Source organism: Apis dorsata, unplaced genomic scaffold, assembly GCF_000469605.1.
Source record: "Apis dorsata unplaced genomic scaffold, Apis dorsata 1.3 scaffold_341, whole genome shotgun sequence".
Lineage (NCBI taxonomy): Eukaryota > Metazoa > Arthropoda > Insecta > Hymenoptera > Apidae > Apis > Apis dorsata.
This window is the reverse complement of record NW_006263608.1, coordinates 153803-169386: the sequence shown is the minus strand read 5'-3', so window position 1 is coordinate 169386 and position 15584 is coordinate 153803. Positions and strand designations below refer to the sequence as shown.

Genomic DNA, 15584 nt, shown 5'->3' with positions numbered 1-15584 from the left:
TTGATTTATGTTAATGATTTATTTTATTATTTTTTTAATCGCAGATGAAAAAAAATATATAAAATATACATATATCTCTATGTAAAATAAATGTTTGTTTATATAATTATTTGTTATAATTTTAAAAAATTTATATTAAAAATTCATTTTATACATTTCCAATAAATAAATATTGATGATTTTTTTTAAATGCATTATATTAAAATTTATATATTATAATTTATAATAACTTTCTAATTCTATTTCCGGTTTACTATTACTATAAACCTACTTTATGTGAAAGTATATCTGTTAGATTAAAATTAGTAATATAAGTTAGAAATGTAATATATAAATATTAAGAATAATTTTTTTGAAAAATTTATAATATAAATTTTTAAATTTTTTACATTTATATAAATATATATTAAAATTTATATAGTATATATTATAGTATAGTATTATAATAGTAAAATTTTATCAGTATATTTTATATCATTATTTAAATTATTGTCATTATTAAACATCAAATTATATATCATTATTAAATTTTTCATATTAAATTTGAATAAAGTATTTGAAAACTATAAGAATTATAATACCAAAATATTTCACTAAACACTTTTTAATAAAATTAAAAATTTTCTAACTAATGTAATAGAAATTCTTATGATAAAAAGATGGTAGAATTTTTACAAAATGAAACAAAATATTATAAAAAAAAAATGTAAATGTGTGCAAATATATTGAAACAAGTTCTTTTATTAGGAATTCAAGCGATCCTTTTTTACTTTTATGTTGTTGCTCTGTCGGTCATTGATAATTAAAGTTAAATTTTGATGAGTAATAAGTTGTGAGTGTAATTTTATATTAAGATCTGGAAATAATCATAAAAATATATAAAATATTATACAATATATTAAAAGCTATGTATAAGGATATTATAAGCATTATAAAATCTTTTACTATTAAATTACGATTTATAAATAAGTTTATTAGAGAAATTATAATGATCGATAGAGAATTAGAATTATATTACGTTTTTAATTATACAAAATAATATTTAGCTTGAGAAAATGTATTTGTTTATTTTTATTTTATATAAAAAAAAAATCGATTTCATAATGTGACATATATATTATACTACACTCGCGCATGATCGCATAACTACATTGCTACTGACATCTATGTACTGTTTCTGGAACGTCTTTTTAGAGAATTTTATAGCTTACAAATCGCGGGTTACATTCGTTTTGTCATACTTAATATTTATACTTAGCATTTACTTAAGAGAAATCTTCGTTTTCGTTAATTATAATCTATTGATAATTTATTGATGTGTTAAAGATATTTCTGATAATTAATAAGTCGAATTTATATATCATATTTATTACATTATGTAGTAAATGAATATTAATGTATATTTATATAAAATTTAACACTAAAATTTATCAGAGGATCAATTCGTTATTATAAATTTTAAGCAGAATTTAATTTAAGGATAGTGCAAAGATACCTGGTTATAGATAATTCGAGATCCTATACGTTAGACTTGGAAAGACACTGTATCAGATAAGGGGTGATACAATTATGTTTGAATTGTGATTGGTCACTACGACTGTAGTTTTCCGTATCTGATGAACAATAATTGTTACTCGTATTTCAGTTCTACATGGTGATCCATGTTGGTATATAAGGCAGGGAAGAGACAGTATATGTGTTAAATATAGTACACAATTACGAAGAGAACAATCGTTTTGCCGATTGCAGTGTGACATCATTGCATCATAAGATTGTATATAAAGAGATATTTTCTGCAGTATGTAAATCATGTAAGTTTTTATTATTTATTTACGTAATTTTATAAATTATTAAACACACATAAAAAAAATTTTAAATCATTTTTTGTTTATAAATAATATCTAATAGATGTATATGTAATTATATCAGTTGCGTGACTTATATCACGTAGGCATTTTTTAGCTTTATATTTTTTTTTTAATTAATCAGTTTAATTATATGTTTATATCCCTTTATTATATTATCTTCTATTCTTATAATGTCATACATGTATTTAACATTTTTACATTAATCATTGAAAAATATATATATATTCACGTTCTGATAATAATTCTTCCTTTTTTTTTTTTTTAAAATATAATTAGCGCAATAAATACATATACCTATATTTATAAAAATTATAAAATATAGATAAATATAACAAATAATGTATTTTAATCATATAACGATTTGATATGCAATTATTTTAATATAAATTTTAAGTAAATGTGAATATATTCGTATAATAATAATATAAAATAAATATTAAAGTAAATAAAAATAAATCTGTATATATATATATATATGTATTGCATTCGAGAAATTTCTATTGTAAACACGATTTTTAGATCTTTCAACGAATTCTATTTGTTTATAGCTTATCGTGGCGCCGTACATTTAATCTCAACAACTTTGTATTTATCAATTATTTTCTAATCTTGCTGAAAAAAAAGAGAAGAAAAGGAGAATAATGACTACAGGATTGAAGACAATGGAATTTCTAAGATTAGGCCGACGAGTTCGTCGACGTTTAAATGCTCGAAGCGGTGAGTAATAAATAGTAATATTACTTCCGCTCAATTTAGATCGCAATATTATCAAATGATCCGTGATAATAAAACGAAACGTGAGTCTGCTTAATCAATTGCTAAGTCTTTCCGCACGTGATATTGTTTGTGTCGTACTATTATCACATTCGCATGCATTCACTTGAATACGTGCGGACGTGATTAAACTTAAACTGAAATATGAGCGAAAGTATAGCGCTCATAATAGCTGAATAAAAGTTTCCACGAATCGTTTAATTGCTCAATAATTAATAATGATTGAAAATCTAATTATCAAATGAATTTAGAAATTTTAATATGTATTTATATAAATTTTTGGTATTGAATGAAAAATTAAATTATTTTAATTTTATTACAATTCCAATAATGTGCACAAAAATTCAGAAACAAATCATTGATAAATTTCATTATATTTCTTGTGCTCTAAATCTAGATTGGAACTAAATATAACATAGGAAGATAACAATCTACAAGTATCAATAAATATCAATAAGTATCAATAAGCGCTTAAAAATTTTTTAAATGTTTGCATAAACTTTGAGTCGAAGAAAAATAAAAACTGTAGCTAAGAAATACACGTTAATCAAATAATATAATTATTTTTAACAAAAATAGCAAAATGTCTGTAATTTTCATAATATCTTAATAAGATGCTGGATAACTAGATAAGTGAATTGTATGACATTTGTATATTCATTTGATTAATCGAGCATAAGATTCATATTCTAGACAATATTTTTTTTTAATTGCACTTCATTGGTGAAAAAAATAATATCTAATATATATTTATAATAATGTACAAAAATGTATTACCAATTGAGAAGTCATTATCTTTGTTAAAAATGATTATATAATTAAAATATATTTCTTTTGATTTTTGGCTTATAATTTTTTGTTTTGTTGAATCAATATTAACTTTGAATCAATATTATTTTTAGTCTTTATATAAATCTTTATATTCAAAAAAATTTTTAATGCTTATCTAATATTTTTAATATTATCTTTTTATATTATTTTTAATTTCAAACGTGTTGATCTTATTTTTAAATTCTTCTTTTATTTTTAAATTCTTTATTAAAAAAATAAACATTTTTTTTTTAAATAATATTATATATATATATATTTGTATATTTTACATATTATAACATTAAGTTATATATATATATTTTTATCTTATATATTGTATATTTTTATGCATCATTATGCAGATCTTTTATCTAAACAATTTAATTTAAATATCCATTGTCACTATGTTGAAATATCTATTGCTCACTGTTGAAAACGTAACTTGGTTTGATTGTCTGCATTCAAATTCATCTTATTAAGAACAATTTGAATAACAATTATGTAATACTCGTTTATCGATGTACATATAATAGAAGCGATTTATAGGAAACCTTCAGTTGTCATAAACAATGCGATAGAACGACGAATTATGGCATCTCATAATTTTCTTGTAAAAGTGCATGAGAAATATTTAATAATTCACTAAAGAAACGGCGCGATCGTAGAAATGTTTTGAGAGATTTGTTACTCATGTTCCGTTCGTCGCATGTTTTTAATGTATGAAAACATATTGCGCAGACTTTATACTTTATCTCATGCGTGATTACATATAAAAAAAAATACTATTAAAATCATTTCTCTGTCGAAGAAGATAGAATGGGAAACAGAAAGTGGAAACAATTTGTTCAAGCATATTAATTAAATACGTTAAATCAGAAACTGCTTGTGATTTCAATATTTTTCATAAATAATTATTGTGTGTTTGTTTTATGGATTATAAAAAAACAATTTTTTTTTAAACTTTTTTCTTTATAATTATTCACAAAAGAAATCAAGTTAAATAAAAAATTTCTTGAAACTTCAGTTTCAGTCTTGAAATTTAAATATTATTAGTTTATTTTATATATATATAAAATATATATAAAAAANTATATATATATTTAAAGTTGATAATTCATCTTTATGAAATTTAGTTTTTCTTTGCACAGTGAGTGACCAACTTCTTGGCGACGGAGAAGAGAAGAAAAAAAGAGTCACGTTGAATATCGATACGAAAATGTTAAAGATTGGATTTATCGGAGGAGGCAAGATGGCTCAGGCTTTGGCTAGAGGTTTCATACGATCTGGTAAAGATAACATAATAGATAACGTAAATATTCATTCATTTGAAATAATTATTAATTTTTTTTTTTTTTTTTTTTTGCTATGACTGAACATTGATATTGAATTTTATATATTGAATTTTATAATAAAAAATTTCTGACGTAAATATCCTCATTTTATTATTTAAAATACGAAATGATTTATTTCTTTGATTTTTCAATATATTTACATAATCCTTTTACATATTCATGATTTTTAGGATTAAGCAAAGGTGAAATGATGTTGGCTAGCTGCCTTCCAAATGATATAAGTAGTATAGATGCGTTTAAGGTACAAGTAATTTTTTTTATCAAGTGAATTTAATTTCTTATCATTGCATTCCAAGATATATAAATAATGATAATAAAGCATAATTATCAGATCATTATCTTTATCAGTTTTAAGCATTTGCTTTGAAAAAAAAAAACATAAAAACAAATATTTTTTGTTTGCTCGACGAATAGATAGTAAAGATAGAAATACTTGACATTCAGAGTAATAATTAATTTTTAGTATATGTATGATTATAATTCAATTGAAATTAAATAAACAATTTTAAATTTAATCAAATCAATTATTATAATTTTAATCTGTGTTTACAGTTATGATTGTTTTTATGATATTTGCAATTCAAATTTATTATTTTAGCATATTATTTCATTAGATTAAAATTCACGTTTTATTAAAATCAACGTTTTAATATAATTTTATCTTTGAAAAGAAAGGATTAATAATTAAATAAAGCGTAATTTTACTTTAGCATTCATAATGTATTAATAGATATAATATACTTTCTTTTAATATTTAAATTGAAATTTAATTTCTCAAAATTCTATAAAATATGAATTTTTATATTTGTAGATTATTAATTGTTATATTATCGATAATTATTGTAGGAAAAAATATTTCCAATGTCATGCTATATCTTATCTTTCATAATAACAATATAATAATAATTGCTTCATAATAATTTTATGAATTATATTGCAAATTATAAAATTTAATTTCATTTATCATATATCAATACATTATTTTATTTTATAGTATGTTATTGAATAGTTTTTGACATATTTTGATTTGGATTTTTTTAATATTAATATTTTAATTAATTTATGATTCCAGGAAATAGGATCAAACACTGTATTTTCAAACCAACCTGTAATTGATTATGGCGATGTTTTGATTTTATCAGTAAAACCACAGGTGGTTCCAAAGGTTCTTCCAGAATTAAAAAATTACAAAAAACTTTTACTTTCTATTGCTATGGGTATTCCATTGGCATCATTAGAAAAGGTATAATTTAATTTTTCTTGTTATTGGTATATTGAACGCTGTATAATAAATGTAATAAATTAATACTATTATATTTATAAATTATTATTATTATATTTCCAATCGCAGATTGGACTCTATACATTAGATATTTTTCATATATATTATCACAATTATTTTCTATCTTAACTTTTCTATAAAAACTTTATTTTTAATATATATAAATAATATATTAGAATTACAAATTTCTAGCTGATTTAGTTTTCAACATTCTTATAAAATATAGTACAAAAAGTTATATAAAAAATAATTACAATTAAGTTTTTATTGATTTAAGAAATAATTTTTAATGATTTATGTTTAAAAAAAAAATATTAAACATAAAAAAATGAATTTCTTTGAATTACTGTATAAAAAGATCAGTTTTTATATTTTCATATTTCGCATTACATTACAAAATATTTTTAAAATGTAAGCTATTATTGACGATATAACGCACGATCTCAAGCATGAATGATAAAGCACTTTGTAGGATATGTTATATTGGTCTTGACATTCCATGAATTATATATAATCTCATGGTCACAAAAAATATAATTTATATTTAAGTATTCTTCAACATTTTGAATTTTTTTTCGAAAATATATTTTTAAAAGAAATCAAGAATAAAAATGCATGACCTTGGCAGGAAAGTTTTTATTTTTTACTTTGGCGTTCAATGCCGTGAAATTTATAAATATATATCGTGATTCGTAACAAAAGACAGTTTTATTTTTTATCTTTTATTCTTTTCATTTATTTCATTATTTAAGAATTTTAATTTAAAATTTTAATTTCAATTTTAGGCCTTACCAGATGGAACTCCAGTAATTAGAGTAATGCCCAATACGCCAGTTCTTGTAGGTTGTGGTGCAACAGTATATGCTCGTGGAAAGTATGCAGGCGATAAAGAAGCTGAAATAGCGGAAAAATTATTCTCCTCTGTGGGTTTATGTGAAGAAGTACCTGAAAACTTAATTGATCCCGTTACGGGTTTAGCTGGTTCAGGACCTGCATATGTATGTTTCGAAATTTCACATATATATATATATATTTCTCAATAATTACTCAATAATATTATATAATAAATAATTTTTATTCTTTACTTTTTACCAATATAGGTATATATGATGATAGAGGCTTTGGCGGATGGAGGTGTAAAAATGGGTCTCATGAGGCCATTTGCGTATAAATTAGCTGCTCAAACTGTTCTTGGAGCTGGTACTATGGTTCGAGATACGAAGACTCATCCAGGACAGCTTAAAGATGATGTAGCATCGCCAGCAGGTTTAAAAAAGCTATATTTAATATCATGTAACATATTTACTAATAATTATTATGCATTTCTTATTTACAAATTATTTATTCTTATTTGAATTAGGCTCTACCATAGTTGCATTACATTATTTAGAAGAACACGGATTGAGATCAGCTATAATTGGAGCAGTTGAAGTCTCAACGAAACGATGTAAGGAAGTTAGTTCAATACAGTCAAATACAAAGAAAAATTAGATTGACAGAAGAAGGAAGAATTGTAGTTGTTGATAAAAAAACGAAAAAAGTAAGAAAGCATTGTTGTAACAGTTACAGTTTTAGAAAACAAAGTAAATCATAGTAATAATATAATAGTTTCAATTTAGTAACGATTTATGTATAATTTTACAATTGTTATCTTTTATAAAAAATTTCTAACATATTATTTCTGAAAAATATTTTGTATATTTTGTATATAATTCTTTTAACTTGATAAATGTTTATGATTCATTGTTGTATGTTCAAAGAACAACGTCCAAAAATGTTAATTTAAGATCTGTCATTTTTTTGATGATAACATATTTTGTAATGAAAATGTATAAAAATGTATATAATTATATTTTGTATTTAATGATAATATTTTTACGCTTATACTTTTAGTATAAATGAAATAAGAACATACGAATATGTTCTTCGTTTAAACGAATTTGATGATAAATTCATATTAAGATTATAAAAATTATCATACAAATTATAATTTTTTATACATATAAACATAATATATATACATATAAAATTATGGCATTTTATACTGTATTTAAAAAATAACATATTAAATGTTATTTTTATTGTTTTACATTGAAATGTTAAAATAAATATTGAAATTTTAAATGTTTCTATTACAAATTTTTTTTATAAATAAATTTTTATAATACTTTTTTTTTTAATATATAATAATAAAATTTCTATTCTTTCTTTTATTATTATATTTATTTGTATCTATTAGTGTATTTGTATTTTGAAAATTAAGTTAGTAGCTTAAGTTATATTAATTCTAAAATATAAAATATTTATGAATATTTATGAGATAAAAACATATAGCATTATAATTAAATCTAATTAATTAAACTAATTAAAACTAATTAAATCTATAAATAAGAATTAAATTTTTATTATAATTTTATTATAATAATTTATAATATTTGCTGTTCAATTAAATTTTTTCTTGTTTAAAATTAAAATTCATTATTAAAAATTAAAATCTGATTTTAATCTTAAAAATTAAATATTTTTCTATAATATATAATAATTTTTTTGAATAATATCATTATTTTTGTCTTTACATTATAATTCATAAGATTTATGTGTAATAGTTTAATCTAGAATCTAAATACTTTTTCTCTGTATAATCTATCAAATTTGTTGATTTTTATATCGCAAAGAATTTAATATAGTTATGTATTATTATTCTGTTCTTAACTTTTTTTTCATTTTTTTTTTATTTTTGGTGCTTTTCTCTTTGATTTTATCATTCGTTCAAAAAATTTTCTTTTTTTTATTTACAATACAAATTTATAATATAAATTTTTCGAATAATACGTTAAGAAGATGTTAAGAAACATGCATTTTCATATTAAATAAAATCTTTTTTCAATAAAAAGGAAAGATAATTTATTTATGCTGTGATTATCCAGACAACAAATTATTTCAGAAATTTCTTAATTTATAATGCAATTTATTATTTCCATTGTTCTCAATTGCATGTTTTCCAAAAAATTATGCAATTCTTTTTTAGCATACTTATTTATTTTTTCTGTCCAACGCATATGATATTTATATAAAAACCTATGATTTAGCTTATTATAAATGATATATATACTTTTCTTTAGAATTAATAAAGTAGAATTAGTTCATTTTCAATTGCAAATATTCTTCATTCTAATCTAGTATTTTTTTTCACATTTAGTTTTCATAATTCAGGAAATTATTGTATGTTTTCAATTCTTTATGTTCTCTTATATTTTTTTCAATTACTTGTCAATTGTTTTTTATAAATTTTTTGATATTCAATTCTATTTCAGAGAAAAATAAAGAAAAATATAAATTAGTTAAATTAAAAAATATCATTAATAATATTCTAAAAATGAAATGAAGAATTGCATGAAAAAATATTATATTGATATTTAAATTGTGTTATTAGATCTATAATATCTTATACATATTATATATTCTTCCATTTGAAAAATTTAAGCAAGTATTAATCAATTGAATTCATGATTAAAAGTTATAATACATAAAATATAATATAAAAATATTTATTTTTTACTTACTTATATTATTTTAATATTTGTAATACGATGAAAAACTATATTTATATATTTGTTCATTAAATCAATATTATTTTTTTTTCTTATTCATTCATTTAAATATTTAAATTTATTATTGTCACATTTTATTTTATTATTCATTATAATTATTTTGATATTTATATAATTATTTAAAATTACTAACTATAATTTTTTATAATATTTATAATATTAATTTATAATATTTTCTATATTTTCTATTATTTTTGCACATGATTTTATTATCTTTTATATAAAGATAAAAAGATAAAAAATTTTGTTATACTTTTTATGAATTTTATACTAATACAATATTTTTTAGGTTAAATTCTTATATATAATATTTTCTTGTTTTGAATTTATTTGATGTAATTATATATATTATTGATAATGATGAATAATATCATATATTGTAATTAATGCCATAAATTAAAATAGACAAATAGTTTAAATTATATCATTAAAGTTAAATTAATTATATTATAGAATACAAGCAAAATATGGTAACAAAATATCATTTAAAATAACAAATATGAAATAAAAAAAATTTATTTAATAATACAACAAAGATATTAATATGAAAAATTTTATTTTTAAAAGATATAAATTAATTATTAATTATTTATTTATTTATAAAGAAAAAGAATGTTTTAACATAATTTAAATACTGTTTAGAATTTTTAAATTTTAAATATAAATATTAATATTGTAATCGACCTGAAGATGGCACATATATCAGCCATTATTAATTTAATAGTTTGAACTAGTCACTGAATTAGAAGTTTTCAGAAGTTCTTTTTTTGTTTATGATATATAAAATGTTTGTATTTGATAAAAAAATTATTCATAAATACAAAATTTCGTGACTTCAATATCTTATTTAGAATCAATATTGATTTATTTTAGAATATAAATTTTATAGTTTAAATTAAATTAAATTTCATTTTGTATTGCTTGTAATCATTATTTTAAATTAAGTATTAAAATCTAATAATAAATAAAGTAATAATATTAATTTAATTTAATATTTCTAAAGCATAAAATTCAATTTTTATTAATATATTTAAAATATTCTGTAATTGATTTTTTTAAAAATGGTTTAAAAAATATTCAAATTTGAACTTCTTGTGATGCTGTTAGATGGCAGCACATGATACAATTATAAGCAAGTTTGACAGTAGAATATTTTATTCGGAAACGTTCGACAAGTGGCAGCGTTTGATATTACAAGTGCGATGTGTAATGATGTGTGTAAACAAAAAAAGTGCATTAATGTTCCGCGAAATGTTTGGCAAACCTGACGCAAATCTGTGATAAATGTTAACTTCATCGAATGATTGGATGGACATTGATGTCAAGAAATATTTCGGTTACCATCACAACGAAGCATTTCAGCGAGCATTGTGGGTGAGTGTTTTTAGGTTATGCATTGATTTATGAATAACGATTTCGCTTATTTTAATCATGTATTATATCAATATTTGTCATATCATTGTAGAGTTATTTTGTTCTTTCAATTTTGTCAGAAATCATTTATTAATGTACAATCCGTTCTTTTGAATTTGCCATTCATTTATTAATTATCGTATCTAATTTTATGACATATGTAGTACTTACTATCGCGAAAAAAAAAATATGAACATATAATTACTCAATTTCCTTTATAATTTCTGTAATATTATTGAGGTTTAATCTTAATCATGTAATGAATTTCATGTACATGATCCAGAATTATTTTGTAATAATTGTTTTATCCTTCAATATATTTTTAAACTTGAACATTCGAACATGATATTTGTACAACTATATATTCTAATTCTAATTATAAAAAAAATATTATTATATTTCTTTGTCTTTTTGTGTATTATAATTAACTACAAAAATCAAAACGTTTTTGTTTTATTGTCTTCGAATATATTTATATATACATACAAATAATCCATTATCTGTAATAATGCATTAATAATTATAATAATTATTATTATTATATACATATATGTGTATTATTATTAACAAATAATCTTAAAATTTACTGTATGATAAATTGCGATTTGTTTACGTTAAAACGTACTATTTTTGTAATTCCTTCGATAGCTCAGTTGGTAGAGCGGTGGACTGTAGTTGGTTGATTTCTGGAGACATCCATAGGTCGCTGGTTCGAATCCGGCTCGAAGGAAAATTTTTTTAATTCTCTAAAATTATGATTTTCATTTTCGTCATCTGCTTTTATATTTTTATTTTTTTTTTTTACTATATTTTATAACATAGAAAGTTACATAATTTAATAATATAATATTAAAAAATAGAAAAAATAAATTTTTTTATTATTAAAAGAATTTTTTTTCTTGTTCTTCGAATACGTTATTGCATTTTATTAATCGATATAATATAACGATTATTATTGTTTTATTTTATGCATCAAATTCATACTGCCCTCTGGAAGTGCAACTACATATCATGGTGTAGATGTTTGGTGGTAATGCAGATTATTCTTTTTATAATTGCATATTAACTTTTCCCGTTACTTCTAAATTAAAAAAATTAAATTTTAAAAAAGAAAAAAATGAGAAAGAGATATCTAACCTGTGTTTTTATTAAATTGAAAATAGCATAAAAATTATTATTCTATTTTTTTTATTTAATTTTTTTAATAAACAATTAAAAATATTGAAAATTAAACATTCTTTATTAATTTTAAATTATGAGACATTTATTTTTAAATAAAAAATATTTATATTAGTATTTCATTATAATCATTCTCACATTTGTCACAAGATGGCTTCAAAGTCATCTCGCGATCGAATCAAATTTTCGATTGAAATTCAATAAGAATTTCAGCAAATAAAGGATTGCAGCAAATAAATAAGAGTAATACTAACAATCATTAGTGAAAAAATTTCTAAATAATCGAGTGTGTCGTGAAAGAAAATAGGGATTAATCTACCCTGGGCAATCGAGCGAATCGTTCGCGACGCTGATACACCGCGGGCGCGTTCACGTTAATTTATCGCCGGTCCGCTCTAATCGTCCTTCGTAATTTATTACTACTCTGTTCATATTTATTGGAGGGGTAGCAAGCTCCTGGCGCGGTGTATTGTACGCGCGAAATTGCTTATATTGTTGGTTGCACGTCAGATCGCGATAAATTATTCGATCGCAAAGGTGTGATATCTGACGCGCGATAGATCGCAACTATGGACGAACATGATTTGATATGGTACTTTATGCGACATTGCGCATGCGTTCATCATTGTACATAAACATCGTGCAATAGTCCGATACAGAATATGAATTTTAATATTTTTAAAAGTAATCTCTTTTTCAATTAAAAGATTTGATCATTATTAAGTCAATTTTGAAGAGTTATTATTTAGTATCGTATTATTAGACATTTTATCTGTATCTATGTATTTTTTTTCTTGAAAAATGATAAAGTTATAAGACAGTTTTAGCACACATATTAAAGGTTATTGATCGAAATGGATTTAACTGATCCTCTATCTTCAACGTAGTCTCTGTTCGGTTCATAAGTATTCTATTCAAGAGGATGATATCATACCTCGATTTACTTAATAGAAGTTTTCATTGTTATTACGCTCACTCAAAAACTCTATCTTATTATACAGTTTATCGTTTAACGAATGTATATCTTATCTTTTCTATTCTAAATTTTCTTTCTTTTTATTTTAAAACATTCATTCTTCTTTCATTTTTAATCTCAAAAGAGTTTGATTCTCTTTCTTTCTGAAAGCGAAACTTCCTATAAGCGTTAAAGCTTTGAACATATACACGTTCAAAGTTTTCTGCTCAAAGTACGCACTATTTGCACGCAAGTTATTTCCGATATACGTGTATATCTGACACGTGAGACGTGAATATCTGACACTTGAAGGAAATCGTACAAAGCAAGCCTTACGTGACTTGCCAAACCATACTACATATGACTTGAGGTGAAATCTCGTGTGAATACGGATATCACGATGCTTATTCATAATTACTAAGCTAATGGCTAAATGTATTGTTTAAAAATGATGGAGTAACGGTTTAATATCATAAAAATAACATAATTCTACAATTACAGAGAATTAGTAAATAGAGAACCAATTTACATTATCGATAACAAATCTTGCTCAAACGTTGAACCTACAGACGATAATCAGATCATTCCACAACAACCAGATGAGATGAATCGCGTCACCGATTTATCCGGTCAAATATTTGCCTCCGGAATTTCGATGTTGGCGAACCTGGCAACCACCAATAGCGGCATAGCTTTTTGTCATTGGTATAACCGATAATCGTATGACTTGATCGCGCGTAATTTCGCTTCGTTTCATCGTAATATAATTTTCCTCTGAAGAAAAAAAAAAAAAAAAAAGAAAGAAAAATCGAACGAAACGTTTGACAATAAATTACAATAAATTATTTTTATGGAAAATTTTTATTGTTCCTTCTTCGAAATCCACAAAAAAGAAAATTTAGATACACGAGAAACAAAAAAAAAAAAAAATAAGAAAAAATGAAAATAACTTCTTTTTTCCAACTTTTCAAAAAAAAAAAAAAACCTACAACCTCAAATGCTTCAAATTTAATTTATAATAAAAAATAAAATTCGTTTCCAAACGAAATATACATTTTTCACAATTATCGCCTCGATCATTTTCAGTTCAATCCTTCACTAAGTTAACAAGACCGAAACGTGAAATTCCCCTAGACTCGAACAGGTCTCGAGACTTGAGAGAGTTAGCATCGAGGATTGTAGGATCGAAACAAAACTGTTGAAAGCGTTTCATTAGCCGATCGAGCTCTTCGTCGGGGTCATTGTTCGAGAGATGACCACCGGCAGAAGACGCGAAAGGAGAAACTACGGGATCAATATTGTCCGAGGGGGGAGGGGGGAGGGGACCGGTATTTGTTTGGGACGAAGCGGATTGCACATGGACGACACCGGCGATCGATCGATTCGAGATGGAACTCTTTCATTAAATCGAAAAACGTCTTCGTTCCAGCGTGAAAGAACTCGATCGAGATTCGAGACGGTGGATGGTTTTCTCGAGGAACAGGTGCGTCGAACGAGTTGATTCTTCTTCCTTTTTTTTTTTTTTTTTTTTTTTCGTAAAAGAACTTGGTCGTTGAAATAGATCAGGGCCGTTATGGTGGAAAGGATGATTTTTGTAAAGGATATTTTTTTTTTTTTTTTTAAGTGACAAGAGAGTTTCTTTGTTTTTGAATAAGTTGAAAAGTTTGTTTTTCAATTGAAAATGAGGGATGAAAATATGTTTAGACGTTGTAAGATTCATGCTTCTTATTTTTGAAATTTATCGATAATTCTTCGTTCTTTTGGTTGGAGGATTCAGAGAAATTTCACGAGATGAATTCTCGTGAGGGAAATAGGGAGAGGGCGTTAAATATAAAAATAAAAATTTAAAATATTCGCGGTGTAAGCGCGATCGAAGCGAGAATGGAATTTATTATTTTCCATTCGTTAAACGAATGGAAAATTATCGGGATTGAAACGAAATCGATCTATCTGGTCGGTATTTTAAAATTAATGTCCCTTGTAATTAAAGGAAGTGTCCGATGAATGCGGCCGGTGAAACGCAACGATAAATATTTAACATCCAACTATTTTTCATATATTAATAATTCGTGTCGTCGTTGCGCCAACAGATTTCCAGATATTCATGAAAATTTATTAACGGTGGCGTGATGTAACGGCGGGAAAAAGTGCCGATGAATAATAAAAATTAATGGCGTCTGTAAACTGATATCCCGTGCCTCACAGCGGAAAGAGAGGGGCGGGAGACTCTTCTAGAAAAACGACGACAGACTCCTGGATCTCATCCGAGGAGAAATCGAAATCGATTTGAAAAACGATGTAACGAGAAAAATGGATACGAAATAAGAAATTGGCGGTTCG

The 15584-nt window shown here is 23.4% G+C and overlaps 1 protein-coding gene and 1 non-coding gene across 4 annotated transcripts; both read left to right on the top strand.

Moving 5' to 3' along the window:
• The first annotated feature begins 1643 nt into the window (after positions 1-1643).
• Positions 1644-8116, top strand: LOC102672715 (pyrroline-5-carboxylate reductase 2). 3 transcript variants are annotated; one of them, XM_006618145.2, is made up of 9 exons: positions 1644-1809; positions 2345-2350; positions 2417-2585; positions 4601-4738; positions 4975-5045; positions 5877-6047; positions 6872-7084; positions 7187-7352; positions 7447-8116. In XM_006618145.2, exons 3-9 carry the CDS (start codon positions 2510-2512, stop codon positions 7575-7577), a joined length of 966 nt encoding a protein of 321 aa, XP_006618208.1. In that variant the 5' UTR covers positions 1644-1809; positions 2345-2350; positions 2417-2509; the 3' UTR covers positions 7578-8116. The 3 variants fall into 3 exon arrangements, with proteins under 3 accessions (XP_006618208.1, XP_031367541.1, XP_031367542.1); XM_031511681.1 differs by lacking the exon at positions 2345-2350 and having other exon boundaries at positions 1654-1811; XM_031511682.1 differs by lacking the exons at positions 1644-1809; positions 2345-2350; positions 2417-2585 and adding an exon at positions 2628-2665.
• Positions 8117-11748: 3632 nt separating this feature from the next.
• On the top strand, positions 11749-11840 carry Trnay-gua. Its single transcript is given in 2 exon segments — positions 11749-11785; positions 11805-11840. It is a non-coding gene; the product is annotated as a tRNA-Tyr (tRNA).
• Positions 11841-15584: the final 3744 nt, after the last annotated feature.

Bases quoted from the DNA above. Each gene is read 5' to 3' on its own strand.
- LOC102672715 (XM_006618145.2), top strand. From the start codon at position 2,510: ATGACTACAGGATTGAAGACAATGGAATTTCTAAGATTAGGCCGACGA. The intron at 4,739-4,974 runs GTAAAGATAACA...CATGATTTTTAG, and splicing joins TAGAGGTTTCATACGATCTG to GATTAAGCAAAGGTGAAATG. The intron at 7,085-7,186 runs GTATGTTTCGAA...TTACCAATATAG, and splicing joins CTGGTTCAGGACCTGCATAT to GTATATATGATGATAGAGGC.